Source organism: Curcuma longa, chromosome 14 (genome assembly GCF_044706935.1).
Source record: "Curcuma longa cultivar G26 ecotype Majalengka, Jawa Barat chromosome 14, ITB_CL_G26_1.1, whole genome shotgun sequence".
Classification (NCBI taxonomy): domain Eukaryota; kingdom Viridiplantae; phylum Streptophyta; class Magnoliopsida; order Zingiberales; family Zingiberaceae; genus Curcuma; species Curcuma longa.
In genome coordinates, this window is record NC_133874.1 from 4,839,084 (window position 1) to 4,855,118 (window position 16,035).

At 37.5% G+C, this 16,035-nt stretch overlaps 1 protein-coding gene across 1 annotated transcript; it reads right to left on the reverse strand.

Annotated features, from left to right (window-relative positions):
- Positions 1 to 13,747: 13,747 nt before the first annotated feature.
- On the reverse strand, positions 13,748 to 15,802 carry LOC141844667 (putative pentatricopeptide repeat-containing protein At1g77010, mitochondrial). Its single transcript, XM_074732670.1, has one exon. It carries the CDS (start codon positions 15,800 to 15,802, stop codon positions 13,748 to 13,750), a length of 2,055 nt encoding a protein of 684 aa, XP_074588771.1.
- Positions 15,803 to 16,035: the final 233 nt, after the last annotated feature.

Sequence of the window (16,035 nt, forward strand, 5' to 3'; positions counted from 1 at the left end):
ATATGAGTGTCATATACTTTCTCATGTGACTATTAGTATGACTATTAGTTCTTAGACCTGAAGTCACCATGATTCCCAATATAAGGAGTTGCGTACTTTGGCTTCGTCAAACGTCACCCGTAAATAGGTGAACAATAAAGGCGATTACCGGGTATGTAACAAATTATGTGGAGGGATGTGAGTGATGTAGATGAGATCTATCCCTCCTATATAACGAGAGTGATATCATAGTTCTTGATAGAGTGAGACCACGAAGTGCATGGTCATGCCCAAATGAGTCAATATGAGATATTGAGCTCATTTGATTAGAGTGAGTCTACTTGGAGTTCAAGACATAGATTGATTAGAGGATGACACGGTCTATGCCTCCGTTTGATCAATCATGATATCAAAGATAGAAGGATATGGTCACATATTGTGAGAGTCACAATTAGTAGTCACTTTGGTGATGTTGGATCTCAACATTCTTGTAACTTGGGTAACAATGATGTGTTGCTAGATATCGCTCATTGTTTATGTTTCTAAATTGGTTTAGAAGCATTGCCAACGTTATAAGAACCGATAGGGTCACACACAAAGGGCAATTAGATGGAGATTAGGTTCATTTGATAAACCAAGAGGATTAGATTCATGTGATGAATCAAATTGGATTAAGTGTAATCCAAACTAGACTAATTGAGTTGATTTGATCAACCTCAGGAGATTAGAAGTCAAGTTTGTCTTGACTTGAAAAGGAAGATTTTATGGTCAAGTTTGACTTGACTTGATGGTCAAGTTTGACTTGACTTTATGCCACGTCATGGTCAAGTTTGACTTGACTTTATGCCATGTCATGGTCAAGTTTAACTTGACTTTATGACACCTCATGGTCAAGCTTGACTTGACCAAATGACTTCTTAGTGATGTGGCATAAGTGATGGCTAATGATGGTGCTCCACATTATCAAGCATGTCACCTCATGGGAGTTACCAAATGGTTGTAACTCATGACATTAATGTGGTTGTGTAACCTCTCTTTTTACTTGATGTGGCCTGCCACTTTAGTGTGGTGATTGATTTCATTCAAGGCAATTCACTCCTTCTTCCTCCTTGGAGCTCTCTTCTCCTCTCCCTCTCCCTCTCCTCTCTTGACCGAAACCTTCAAGGAGTGCTAGCACACTCAAGAGATTTCGTCTCCATCGATTTGTCCGTGTGGATACATTGTAGAGGGGTGTACACTTGACACCCTCGAGATCTGACGATCACAAGGATGAGCGGGATACGCAAAGGGCACGCGTCGAGGGTAATAATCTCTTCATGTAGATGTAGAGAAGTTATAAATGTGTACAAGAAAATTATTTTTGTACTTCGCATGGATCCTTTGGCATGGGTTTCTGAGGTTTCCGCAACGCAAAAGCGGTTTTTACGGTCCGAAAAATCCAACACATAAATTAGACAGCGTTCTATCCTCCCTAATTCCTTCTTGGTCTCTCCATCCTCAACTGTCTTTCTTCTGCAAAAGGTGGAATCCGTCACCCCATTGACTCCACACGATTGATTCCATGACCATATATGAGCAAGTAAATCAAGAAACTGCAATTAGCCACGACAAAGGAGGACATTATCTCGACTTTATTGAGATTCAAATCATTATTCACTTTTATAACTCTATTCCATTGTAATCAACTCAACTCTGCTATGAAGATTTCAACTCAGATTGATTTACAGTCAAGTATCATTCATGATTTTTTTTACCTGTTTCATCCATGTTTCTTAATTTTGAGTACTTTTTTTTATTTAAATAGGTCTTCCATATTCTTAAATTATTTGAGAAGTTTATGATTGTATGGTATATTGGTATAATAGTCTACTAATATAACTAATATAATTGTGTGGAACTGCTAAAAATTTAATCTAGTTATATATATATATATATATATATATATATATATATATATATATATATATATATATATATATTTGATGAAAATTATATTTATTATGAAAACCTTAAAAATCATGTTTGTGTGCTCATGCGTTGTGTTGATATCATAATATGATTTTATTGCTTAATACTAGTTGATAGTGTTGATATTATGAACAATTGATAATTAATTTAAACTCTTGTCAAATATCACAGTTTTTCATCCGGAGAATTTATATTGCACCAATAGAACAATTGATTATGATCTTACAGAGCATTCTGTTCAATTTTTTATTTCCAACAGTCAATTGATGGTTTCGTAAATCTACTGTTGGAAATAAAAAAAATTGAATTCGACTGTCCATGATCTATCTATTGCTAAAAAGTATTAATCAATTGATGATGAAAAATTGATCAGTTTGATTTTTTTAAACCGAATTAAGTGATATTTTATCGATTCAATTGATTTGATTTTTCTTAAAAGTTTGATTGATTTGGTTAGTTTGAAAAAAAGTTCAATTTGTTCGGTTTCAATTGAATCAGTTCAATTATTATCAAATTGTCCGAGCCTAATCGATAGCGATCACAGGTCATTTTGGAATAAGCTCGTGTTACTATTGATAGAATTAATATATTTTCATCATGAAAATATTATCCAATTTGAATTTAAATTTTCATAATTTTATTTAAAAAATTTTATATCAATTTCTTTTATTTTATAAATTGATGAATTTTTTTATTTTTTTCAACGTGAGACTTTAATGATCAAAATAGTCCGATGATGTAAAAGAAACATGAAAAAAAGTTGAAAGCAGTACAAATTGCATGTGGTCTATGAGTCTGATAATAGACATGGTTAATTTAGTGAGGAGCATAGATGAGATTTGATTGTTCTCAGAGTATATAGTTAAGTTAGTTATGATAAAATAAAATTATAGAAAAGAATAAAAATTTGAATTTCGACGAAATTGATATAATATTTTTTTTAATTATAATTAATTATAATTTATTTATTTATTTTTTTCATAGATTATAGTAAAATATGTAGAATCGTTTAACAGCGAATTTTAACTTTTTACAGAAATTGGATGAGATCCGGTTCGTGATTATTTGTCCGCATTAATTGAAGCTGCTACAATTCACAAAGCGACGAGAGCTTGTGAATGATCATGCACACTAATTAACAAGGCACTGCCCTGCACTACACTACGCCACACCACACCACACCACGCTCGACGGTCCTGCGACTGCGGTGGGGCGTGAGCTGTGGCAGTGATGATTGCGAATGAATGACGGGCAGGGCAGGGCAGGCACTTGGTCCCATGCAGAGCGTCGGACAGCGACGGGAGATAGGTCAAACCAAAAGGACGCTGTTGAGTGGCGTGCGGTAAAATAAAAGAGAGAGAAAGAGAGAGAGATACGGGGACGGTGGTACGGTGGCGAGATTCTTTGCGCCCAGCAACGTGTGTCAGTCAGTAAATCAGGGCACCGGGGCACTCACGCACAGATAAAGCTGTCAAACGGATCAACCCATGACGGAGCGGGCTAACCCATGACGGACCTATCATATGACAAGGCTGGGCCAACCCACCAATTTGGCGGGTCGGAAAATCTCTAACCCAACCCAACTCAAGGTGGGCCGCGGGTTAGGCGGGCCAACCCGCGGACCTGTTAAAAAATAAAAAAATATTTAAAAAATATTAAAAATTTTAAGTTTAAATTATAATTTAAATGAATTAAGTTAAAAGTTTTAAGTTTGAATTATAATTTTTAAACTGTATTTTAAATAGATGAAACTCATTAATTCATTAAATTTTATACTTTAATTTTAAATTTTAAAATAAATAAATAAACATTCTCAACCCGCGGGCCAACCCAAGCCCGCCACGGGCCAACCCACGCGGGTCGCGGGCCTAGGCGGGCTAACCCATCTCAACCCATCTTAAAATGGGTTGATAAAGTTTCAACCCAATCCGCCTAAATTGCTTGGCGGGGCGGACCAATCCAGCGGACCTAACCCAACTTGACAGCTATACGCACAGAGGCCTGTACGGCAAAGGGATTGAATTGAATTGAATGAATGGCATGATTCGGCCAACGTCGTTAATTAATTGGTGAGCAACGAAGATTGAAGGTAAAAAAAAAATTAGAAGGTAAAAACAATTAATTGTTCGCACACTTAAAATTTCATAATTGTTAAAAGCCATTGAGGTTTCGGATTTTTCAAAAGAGATATCAAATTCCATTTTTAGCCTTTTCTCACTCTTCCTATCTAAGCTTCCTCCTTTTCTTTCTCCGGCCTCTCTCATTCTCTATCTTCCATACAACATTCTCTCCATAGATGACATAACAAATAGAGAACGCTATTGGACTCCTTCCAATTTCATAATTCTATAAAATCTGAAAGAAATTTAATTAAATCTATCTAGATCTATCAATAAATTTTGACTAAAATTCATTAATACATCTAGGTTATTTGAATTTCTATAAGTTTACAACCACTGAGAAGGATTGAGTTTGTGTTGTACACCTTAGTTTTGATCAAGGAACAACACGAGTATGGTATCGAGAGATCATCAATATTCTTCTCCGTTGTGGTCAATTGTAGTTTCTCGATTTATCTCCTCACAGCTGATCGTAGGATCGACCGTGTGGAATCACTGGAGTGACAGATTTTACCTTTTTACAGAAGAGAGATCATCACATTCACGAGCCTGATCTAATCCCAAATCAAGCCCAATGTGGGTTGTTCTCTTGAAGATCAGACCACGTTCTAACTGAAAGTTAACATAATATTGGAACACCTTCGAAGAGGTCAAAATAAGTCATAGAGAGTATTGTTGGACTCCTTACAGGCTCATAGACTTATAGAACTTGAAATGTATTTGATCAGACCTATTTAAGTCGATCAGTGGATTTTTGACTAAACTCACTAATGGACCTAGGCTATGAACATGGTCTTGATCTCCGAGAGATCAGACCCATGTTGGGCCTGATCTAGGACCAGACTACGACATGGTAGTGTTAATCTCCTAATATCATGTCCACATTGTCCCTCGATCAAAACTTATAAAGTATGACACTATATGTATGTTTTATAGACTCAACCCTTCCTATTAGTTACAATTTTGTAAAAATTTAAATAGTCTAGGTCCATAAGTGGATTTTAATCAAAATTCACTGATTGACCTAGATAAGTCCGATTGAACCTATTTTAAGTCTTGTAGGTTTTTCAGACGGTAAGGAGTCTAACGGTGCTCTTCATTCTTTATTGCTACCTCTCTAAATTATCTATGTTGATTAAAATTATTAAAATTTAAATTAAACTTTAATTTAATTTAAGAAAAAAAGAAGAGAGAATATTGCATGTAAATGAGAAAGAAAAGAGAAGAGAGAGGATGTTGTGTGTAAAAGAGAGAGAGCAATGAAGATAGAATGTTGATTGGGAGAGAGAGGAAAGAGTGCTTAGGTAAAAAGGGGATTCGGTTTGCCTTTTGAGAAATCACTCAAATTTTAGGGTAATTTTTAAGATAACTTTTCAAAATTTTCTAGTGGTTTCAAGTTTATAAAGAATGTTGCATGTAAATGAAAGAGAAGAGAGAAGAGAGACGAGAGAAGAGAAAATGTTGCGTGTAAAGGAGAGAGAAAAGTGAAGAGAGACGAGAGAAGAGAAAATGTTGCGGGTAAAGGAGAGAGAAAAGTGAAGAGAGAAAGAGGAAAGAGTACTTAGAAAATGATAATCCCAGTAGCCACCTTTTTGGGGGTGGTTGGTCCGGTTCCACGGAAGTTTTCCACCGACCACCAGGGTAAATCGGGAAGCGCATACGGCGGTCAATCCAGATGCCCAGCATCTTTTGATTGCGTTCCTCATTTGAAGGAAAATTCCTACAAATACGCCGTAGCTGGGGATCGAACCGCGGGTCCCTAGATTACAATCCGGATGTCCTACCGTTGCACCATTGCCCCAGGGACGAGGAAAGAGTACTTAGAGGATCTACAATGAGGTGTTAATAACATCCCATTAACATTCACGGGTGTTAATCCATGTTGTGGAGGGGTGTATACGCCACATGAACGCGTTCAAGACTTTGAACACGTTCATGTTGCAGTGGGGTGGGCTAGCCAGGGGCTGGCCCACCCCACATGTAATTTTTTTATTAATATTGTGGTGTTATTAACATAGGAGCATTGTAGATGCTCTTAGTAATTGTTAGAGGGGTAAAAAAGGAATTTGGTATGCCTTTTTGAAAATTTAAAATTTCAATGTGTCTTTTGATAATTTTAAAAAATAGTTTTTAAATATATTTTATTTAAAAATATTTTTTATTTTAATGCTCTTGTCAATTATGCGAGCAATGATTGACCTGAATTTGCAATTTAAATTTAATTTAATTTAAATTATTAAAAAATATTTTAATATAATATTTTTAAAATAATTTTGATAAACTTAACTAAATTTGATCGATTAAATAAAAATTATTTTAATATACTATAATTATTACACATTATCATAATTTTTATAATAATATTAAAATTAAATAAAAATATTTTCGGAATGAAAATTATATTAAAGTATTATTTTAATATTTTTTGACAAAAATAATAAAAAATTGTCCTTTTTTACTTAAGATTATATAATAATATATAACTTATGATTAATTTAATATATTAATAATATTATTAACAAAATTAATAAAAACTCACATTTAATATAAGATAAAAATATACTATTTTATAGTTTGATTTGGTAAGTTAGGATAATTTTCAAATGATCTTAATATTCAATTTTTAAAAAAATATCTTTAAGATTTATTAATAGTGTAATGTTTTTTAAGAATTTTATTTTGTTGTTAAAATTTTTTATGCTATTTGGGTTATAGTAGGAGCATTTTAATAGTGAAATAAAAAAATTGAGGAAATTTAATATCAATAGAAATTTTGAAAAGTTACCCCTAAAATTTAATAGGATTAGAAGGATATTAAGAATAAAATAAAAAATAGTTATTTAATTTATTTATTATAGAGAAGTAATAGTGGTATGACTAATTGAATAATTAATTTTGGATTGACCTTAGTTCATTTATTCATATGATTTTGATGGTCTATGGGGTTTTCGTCCGAAGTAATTCTTGTCGAGTTGATCATCTTTGACTTGCACTTTTACTGTACTTCATTCAACTCCGCTCCTCAGTCTGATTTGGAGGAGGGACATATGATAATATCTAGACTTGCTCACGAGCACAAAGTCTTATTTCCTGACTAGCCAGCCACCTTCCTCGAGGACTCGACACCAACTAATGTGATCTGCACCGGGGTGGAACTTGATAGTCTGGCACTCGGTTTCCCAACTCGGCACTCAGTGTTCCGACTCATCACTTGGCTTACCACTTAGGCTTGAGAAGCACTTGGTCATCCTGGACTTGCAGCACTGAGAGCATTTGGCTAGAAATGACCTACTCAAATTTGGTGGCACTCAGGTAATTGGACACCTGAGTCTCAGACTTCATAGCACGCGACCCAATTAACACTTGGGCACCTCAACCAGATATGTCCAATTCAAACTCAAGAAGGCTAGGATATGCTCTGCCAAGTACTTGGCTTTCATTCTATGACATCCCACTCAGACTACGTTCAACTCGACAATCGGGAGACTGGGTTTATTCGACATTCACCCTGTGATTTTCCATTCGGACTTGAGAAATCGAGAAATTCAGAAACTCGACCCTAACCTCTGACAACTCCCAATGACCTGACAACCTCCAACAACCTGCTTGTCAATGGCCCGACAATGTCAGTATACAATCTAATGGTTGTCATCCTGACCTCCAATGATCCAACAATGCTAAGTAATATGTGGAGATTCCCTTCCATCGACTATATAAGGATTGACAGAGATAAGTGAAAGAGGATGCTTTTTTTTTATCATATGTGAAGGCAACTCTTCTCTACTATCAATCTCTCTTCTATTTCTTTTGAACATTTCTTTCCCTCGCATTTCCACAAGCTTCGTCTTTCAGTCTAGTACTGACTTGACATTAGAGGGGTCGTGCTGGCAACGTTGGCCCCCCATTAACATGCTTTGACTCACATGCCACCAGGAGCATGCCAAAAGATCGAAGTTTCCGCCCTAAAGACTATGGGAGAGGAGGAGCCCGAGCGGGCGAAAAAGTGAAAGAGGATGCTTTTTTTTTTATCATACACGAAGACAACTCTTCTCTACTATCAATCTCTCTTCTATTTCTTTTGAACATTTCTTTCCCTCACATTTCCACAAGCTTCGTCTTTTAGTCCAGTACTGACTTGACCATTAGCGAGGTCGTGCTGGCAACGTTGGCCCCCCACTAACATGCTTTGACTCACATGCCACCAGAAACATGCTAGAGGATCGAAGTTTCCACCCTAAAGACGACATGAGAGGAGGAGCCCGAGCGGGCGAAAAAGAACACCATCAAATTGGCATCGTTTGTGAGAATTCGATGCAAAAAGTCACAGTTAGTACCAAAAGAAGAGTGGTAAGTTAGTCTAAGGAGTTGGTTGAACTGCATCGTCCCTCCTTACCTACTGTTATTGAAACCACCATGGGCTTAATTTCATGGGAGTGACTCTCTTGCATGGTTGCCACTATAGTTGAAGAAGCCTTGCGATAAAGTCGAACACCTCAAGTTGAAGAAGAGGAAGCAACCTTGACTGAGGGGCCGCCTATAGTATTGCCTGTGATATAAAGCTCGAGAGGAGCCACTTTGATCTACCATATTGATAAAAGACCCATCAATACTAAGCTGGGTGGATTGCTACCTGCTAGAAGAGTAACTGCTTGGCAAATGTCATTCTTAGAAAGTATTCTGAATGAAGAACTGCCTAGGCATTTCAGGTAGCCTCACATTTATGAGTATAATGGCACTACCGATCTAGAAGATCACCTGTGCTGCTTTGAAAATGCAGCTTCGTTGTACCAATATTCTGAGGGATCAAATGTCGAGTCTTTCTCACCGTGCTCATTGGATCCAATCAATAATGGTTCAACACATTGAGGCTCAAATCCATACAATCCTTTGATGACTTCGTTGTGTTGTTTTTGTGTCACTTCTCTAGCTCTAAAAGGTATTCACCTACCCCTCTTAGCCTCTTTAATTTCCAACAAAGATCGCAAGAATCCCTGTGCACCTACCTACAATAATTCACTTGAGTCATACTAGAGATACCCTCAGTTGTGCTTGAGATTCTGACGAGTACCTTTGCCCAAAGACTATAGGAAACAACCTTCTTCCGCTCTTTGTCAAAAAAGTCCCCACGTGATTATGAGGAGCTTCTCATTCGAGCTAAGAAGTATATCAACATGGAGGAGGCTCAGAGAGCCCGATGCGAACAATAACTCTGAGTGCTAAGAATTTATGAATGATTCTTTGCCTTGAATTGTTTTTTTATTTTGGAGAAGTAATTATTGCCACCATTTCTTTATCATACCCCTTCAATCCAACAGAAATATAATGTTAATTCTACCAATCTTATATAACAATATTTTAACAAATGGTGTAATTAAGTTAAAAAATATCCAAAAAAATACATACCTTATATATATATAGAGAGAGAAAAATATTAACCTCCTCGTACCTCTACGAGCACCTTCGAATCCTATTAAAAATGGATATTTTAATAATTAATATCTAAATATGCATAAGTTATATTCAAAATTTTTTAATAGAAGAATTAAAAAAATTATTTATCTTCAAAATTAAATGAATTAAATATGAATATCTAAATTATATATATATATATATATATATATATATATATATATATATATATATATAATTAGATGAGCCTGTTAATAAAAGGCTCTCAAAATAATGGGTTTTGATTTTTTTTCTCTCTTGATTTGCAATTAAATAAATCATTTTTAAAGTATTCTTTGAACAACTTTGACCAAACTAAATTGATCTTATGTAAAAAATCATATCAAATTAAATTTTAAAATCCATGAATTTAGTTTTTTTTATTGATGAGAAGAAATTAAATATTTTCATAGGATATCTATAGGGATATTTTAAAATATCATAGGCATTTATTTATATTTTCATACATTTCATTTTTAAAAAGAAGAAATCTAAAATTTAAAAATATTTTTTTAACACATTTAAGTTTTATCAAAGATCAACAATACTGATCATTTATTTTAAAATATTTAATAACTTTATTTTAGTAGAAATTAAATATGACCTTATTAACTTCAAAAGCCTTCATATAGTCTTTGTCTCCTCTCTTTAAGACGGTCGTGCAGCCTGTTTAAGGCATCACCGAAGCAAGATTTTTAAAATGATTTATGAAATAAAAAAATTGAAGAAAAAAATTAATAATGTGGACGTAATTAATTAATAATGAAGTTTATATCGAGATTTTTATATTGTGAAAAAAATATTTTTTTTTATATTTTTATGTAGTAAGAGCATCCACAATGCTCTAATGGGGTGTTATACCACTCTATTGGTGTTAAACACCATTGTTAACACTCCTCCAGTAGAACGCGTTTAAACAATTGAACATGTTCAATTAAAAGTGGAGTGGGTCAGCTTCCTGACTGGCCCACCCTATGTGTATTTTTTTAATTTTTTAATTATATTTATTAAAATAGTTAATTTTTTAATGACTATTTTAAAATCGAATAAAATTTTATTAACGATTAGTTTTAATTTTTATTAAAAAGTTATAAATTTTAAAATAATAATAATATTATTTTAAATTATTTAAAATAGTAATTTTAATATTTTAAAATATTTTAAAAATATATTTATTTAATATGATATAATTTTAAATGATTAAGTGGATGATGAAATTCATATATAATAAATAATGAATGTTAATATTAAAAGAAATATGGGTAAAAGAGATATTATGTTATAATGAGTATATGATAGTGAATTCTATACTTTTTTAATGATTGAAAGATATTATAAAAAAATAATAAATTCTAATTAGCTTCATTGATTATCTCTGGAGGTGATCGATCTGGTCCCGTGGAAATTTTCTATCGGCCATTAGAGTAAATCGAGAAATGCATGTAGTGATCAGTCCAGACATCCAGTATTCTTTGATTGTACTTCTGATCAAGATATTATAGTTAAAATGGATTGTGGATGTTCATGGGAAATATTAGAGATTTAAGAGATGCCCTTATGTCTCCACTGTGTGGACACCGCTTACACAGTGCTGCGCTGCGCCAGTTGACTGCACTAAAACTCAGAGATTTCTCTCCCTCCACGTTGATCATTACGTACGTCACGTCTCCAATTATGTTCATGTGGAGCACCGCCGCAACTGGGCGTCTGACACTTGAACAATGACGACGGCAGACTGTGCAGTAATGACTCAAACTGTGAAAGTTCAGAAGCAATAAAGAGAGGTGGTATTCATTTCAGTTGGACACTTTCACACGAAGATAAACAGAGCAGACAAACAAACACACAAACAAAAACTTGAAATATGCAGATCTTTTACTCTTTCGGGCTCTAGTTTTGCTTGCGTGAATCGAGGAAGAAGCAACCAGCCAATTTCCTGAAACAGCGTCAAAATCGCCATGGATTCAGCTTCTACTGTCTGTCCACCATTTTCTCTGTTCTAGAGATATTCAAACTATCTATCTACATGAAATAAATCAAAAGATTGCTTACCTGCTTACGCTGCGGCTACTGTCGGCACTGTCGGCACTTGTGTTTCTAGATGTTATGGAAGACGGGGAAACAAACGCAGACCTCTCCTTTCTTCCGCTCGAGAATAGAGGAGTGATCCACTTCAAAAGGCCAACTCCAATGTCCATGCTCTGGCTCCGTGGTCTTCTCTTCCTCACAGACTTCTTTCTTTCGTCTCTTTCCTTGCTTTGCTTCTCCTGCATGGCACTGCAAGGTTGGAACCGCCAACCTCAAGTATGAGGGGGAGTAAATCACGGTGAATGCGGGACCGGCCAGGACATGAGGTCGAAGGATTTGCACCAGACCCCAGATTGATGTTATCGCAAATTGGAGCCAAGGACCTTCGAACCACTCACCTATCGCTGCAAGCAATCATGTCCTGACCGGCTGCTCCCGCCCGTGGGGGCTTCTCCTGCATGGCACTGGCATGTATCTGAGGTAGCTCCACCAAATCCCTGAGGGAGAGCTCGAACAAGGCCTGTGGGATGTCTCCAAACTCGTCGAGCATGCCGTGCCGGCACTTGGTGACCATGGCGTCATCGTTCGAGCCCCCGTTAAAATCTTCACTGCATCCTCTCAGCATAGTGGGAGAAAGCATAGTGGGAGAGTAACTGGAACAAGGATTGGCTAACAATTGACGAGGTTGAAGATTATTTATATATACAACTCCCAATTTTTGGGATGTTTGAAAGATTGAAGTATTTTAGTCGTCCATGGTTTCCGGATCACAACGTACGAAAGACAAGTTACCTGGTCGTTAAGTTATTCGTTTACAGACTTTTATTACCAATTCCGTGCACTAGAACGCAGGGCGACGGCGGTTGTGGATGGATTAATTTAATCGGTAGGAGACGACGCTAGCTTTCAGCAGAAAAGACAAGATCGTTCTGTGAGTCAAATACAGAGGATCAATTTTAAATAATCACGTTATCGTTTTGCACAGATCTTAGAAACAATCTTCTGATGAAACCTTGAAACAGCAATACATAACTGACACCACAAAAAGCATCAGAGCTTCATCCTCACTCGGCTTGATGTCCTTCCTCAGTGCCACACAAAAAGCACCAGAGCTTCATCCTCGAGCCCACTTCAAAATAACTGACAAAGATTGAATTGCAGAGCACTGAATACCTGAATCGCTTTATCCAATCTGCTACATATGGAATCCATGTCAATAACAGCACTAGAACTACAGTGCTACAACTATATGTTGAAATAATCATGTTTCAAGAGATGAGATCGACATCATCCATGGCATGAAAAGCATAGCTAGCATAGCCTGTGAGATCTAGTCTTCCATACATATTAATCAGTGAGTTACAGGCATGGCATTTGAGTAACTTAATCCAATGCAAATAACCAAGCCCCGTGCACTAACTTGGCTTGATGAGCACAAGCAGCAGCAATGGACAACGTGAAAGAACTAGCTTTAACGCCAAACACCTGTATCCAGGAAAGAGTCTCAAGTGCCTTAGCTATGAAACAGGCAGAAGCAAAGCCCAAAATGAGCGAATTCCAACTCACCACAACTTGTTTGGGAATTTCGTTGAACACTTCATGAGCAGAATCAATTTGATCACCCCTGAGAAGGAGGCCACAAGGTTGGAATAGAGCCTGAGAAGGCGGTTCTCGAGGAAGATGCGGCAATGGAGGCCGGACTTGATGAGGCTTCACTTTCTGGTGTCTTCTTCTTTAATGAATCTCATTTGTGCAGTAGTTTTTTCATTGAGCCAATTAAAATTTCAACAGAAGTGGACTAACTTTGATTTTCTGTCACACCTATTGAACCAATCAGTGTTTGATCATGCTTGCAAAATCAAAAAATTGCCTACAATTTGTTTAGAGTACAGTTATCCGAGTTTGTTCCTCTACCAACATCTTTGCCTTCCAAGTTGTGCTACTTTTGACCAACCAAATCCTTGTGATCCATAATATGGTGAAACCTTAATCTCTTGTCATTATATTATCATATCTGCAAACTTCATTAGCAGATTAAGCAGGCACTAGACATGATACTGAGATCATTCATGTAATCATGAATCTGCACATTGAAAAAAATATACATGAAGAGTATCTCTAGGGGTTTACCTTTTTCTGTTATTGTTTAAAGCAACAGTCCTTCCAACTACTCAAGATGACTTGCACTTTGGATTAGTTCAAACTTAACTATCAATCCAACTGTAACCAGGACTCTTACTGATCTTTCTGTTAAGCATCATCTGCCTAAATTGCGTGGAACTCTCCCACTCCCCACGAGCAGCATATATGCTAGATAGCTGCAAGAACGAGCCTGCGTCCTGAGGGTTATGCTCGAGTAGCCTCTCTGCTACTTTACTTCCTAAAACCTCATTGCCATGAGCCTTGCAACCACCCAGCACTGATGTCCACATGCTAGCATCAGCCTTAAAGGGCATTGCATCAATGAACTCGATAGATTCCTCGAGCCGACCTGCACGAACCAACAAATCAACCACACACGAATAGTGCTCAACTACTGGTTCAATGCAATAGTCCACTTTCATCCTATGGAACCATCTTAATCCTTCCTCAACCAGTCCACAATGGCAGCAAGCTGAAAGTACAGCGATAAAGGTTACTTCATTTGGGCTGACACCAGGAGCATTCCTCAACGTTTCAAACAACTCGAGCACTTGAATTGCATATCCATTTGAAGCATACCCCATCAGCATTGAGTTCCACAAGGCCACATCATGGTTTTGGACACTGTCAAAGAGCCTCCTTCCTTCAATTACCTTGCCACATTTGCAATAGAGGTCAACAAGTGCAGAAGCAACGATCAGATCAGTGACTGTGCCAATCTGTGTAGCAAGGGCGAAAAGCTGTTGCCCTACAGCAAGGGCAGAAAGGCTAGCACAACAACTAAGTGCACTGGCTATAGCTACCTTATCGAGCCTGAGATCAAGACGATGCATGTCAATGAATAGCTCTAGTGCCTTGATAGGATGACTATTTTGGCTATAACCGACAATCATTGAATTCCATGATATAATATTCTTGCATGAAATCATCTCAAATATCCTTCTTGCTTCGTCAACTTGATCAGAATTTGAGTAAACATTGATCAGAGTGTTTAGAAGTATCGTATCATGTACTCTAAGATCTTTGAATACTTTGCAAGCATCCTCCCATATACCACACTTGGAGTAAGAGTCTATAAGAGCACTTGCGACGATTAAGTCTTTGACAATACCCTGCTTGCAACCGCAAGCGTGCATCTGCATTGCATGCTTAGGAATACCAGTGCTGGCACATGCGCTGAGAACACTAGCAAATGTAGCTGAATCTGGCACAACTCCCCCACAGATCATCCACTTGAAGAGTTTTAATGCTTCGGCTCCTTGATTAGCAGATGAGTATGCATTAATGATAGAGTTCCACAACACAACACTAGGCTTCCTCCTCCTATCGAATATGCTTCTTGCTTCATCTAATCTTCCACAGTCTGCGAAGCCTGATATCAAGGCTGATAAAGAAAAATCATCTGGCTCCGGCATCAACTCCAAAACTCCATAAGCACTATCAAAAGATTCACACTTCGCATACATGTTAACAAGGGCGCTTCCCAGAACAGAGTCCAAATCAACCTGGCCGATAACAATTCGGGAATGAATCTGCCTGCCATAATCATACGCCAAGCACTCTGCACAAGCACTCAAAAGAGTTGCGAGAACAAATTTGTCGCCACATGATAACGACATTCTATTAAACTCCGAGCTAACCTTTTTAAATAACTTAAAAGCTTCTCGAGGCTGCCCACGACGGATATACGCATGGAGAACTGCATTACAGGCAACATCGTCCACGACAGGCATTTCCTCGAGCAAGCGGTGAGCATGGTGCAAGTCGCCACACCGTGCAAGGCCAGTGATCATGGCGTTCCACGAGAAGGTATTCTTGCAGGGCATCGAATCAAACAGCTGACGTGCGTGGTGCAGTTCCTCGAACTTAAGGTGGGCGTCGATGAGGGAGTTCCAAGAGAAGCAGTTCCTGCGAGGCATTTCGTCGAACACTTTCCGCGCGTCGTCGACTCTCGGGCTGCAGAAGGTGTACATCTGGAGAAGGCAGTTGGCGAGGTGGAGAGAGGAGCCGTGGCCGCACTTGAGTAGGATCTGGTGGAGCTGCCTTCCTCGAGAGAGTGAGCGGTGCGTGCGGCATGCCCAAAGCCATCGGGCGATGAGGTGCAAGTCGGCGTTCATGGGAGCGAAGCTTCATCGATGAATAGCAGAGTAGAGGAAGAGCGAGGTCGCGGCGACGCGGCCACAGCGCATCGCGTGCAGACTCGGGGCTGCGCGCCGCCCACAGATATCAAAATAAGCGCGATTCTGATGAACCGTTACGTTGTATGAGTTGGTTACTACCTCCGACCGTAAAATCTTAACTGCCATTTCAATCTGAATCGTTCATCCTCTTTCTATCAATTGGGCCATCA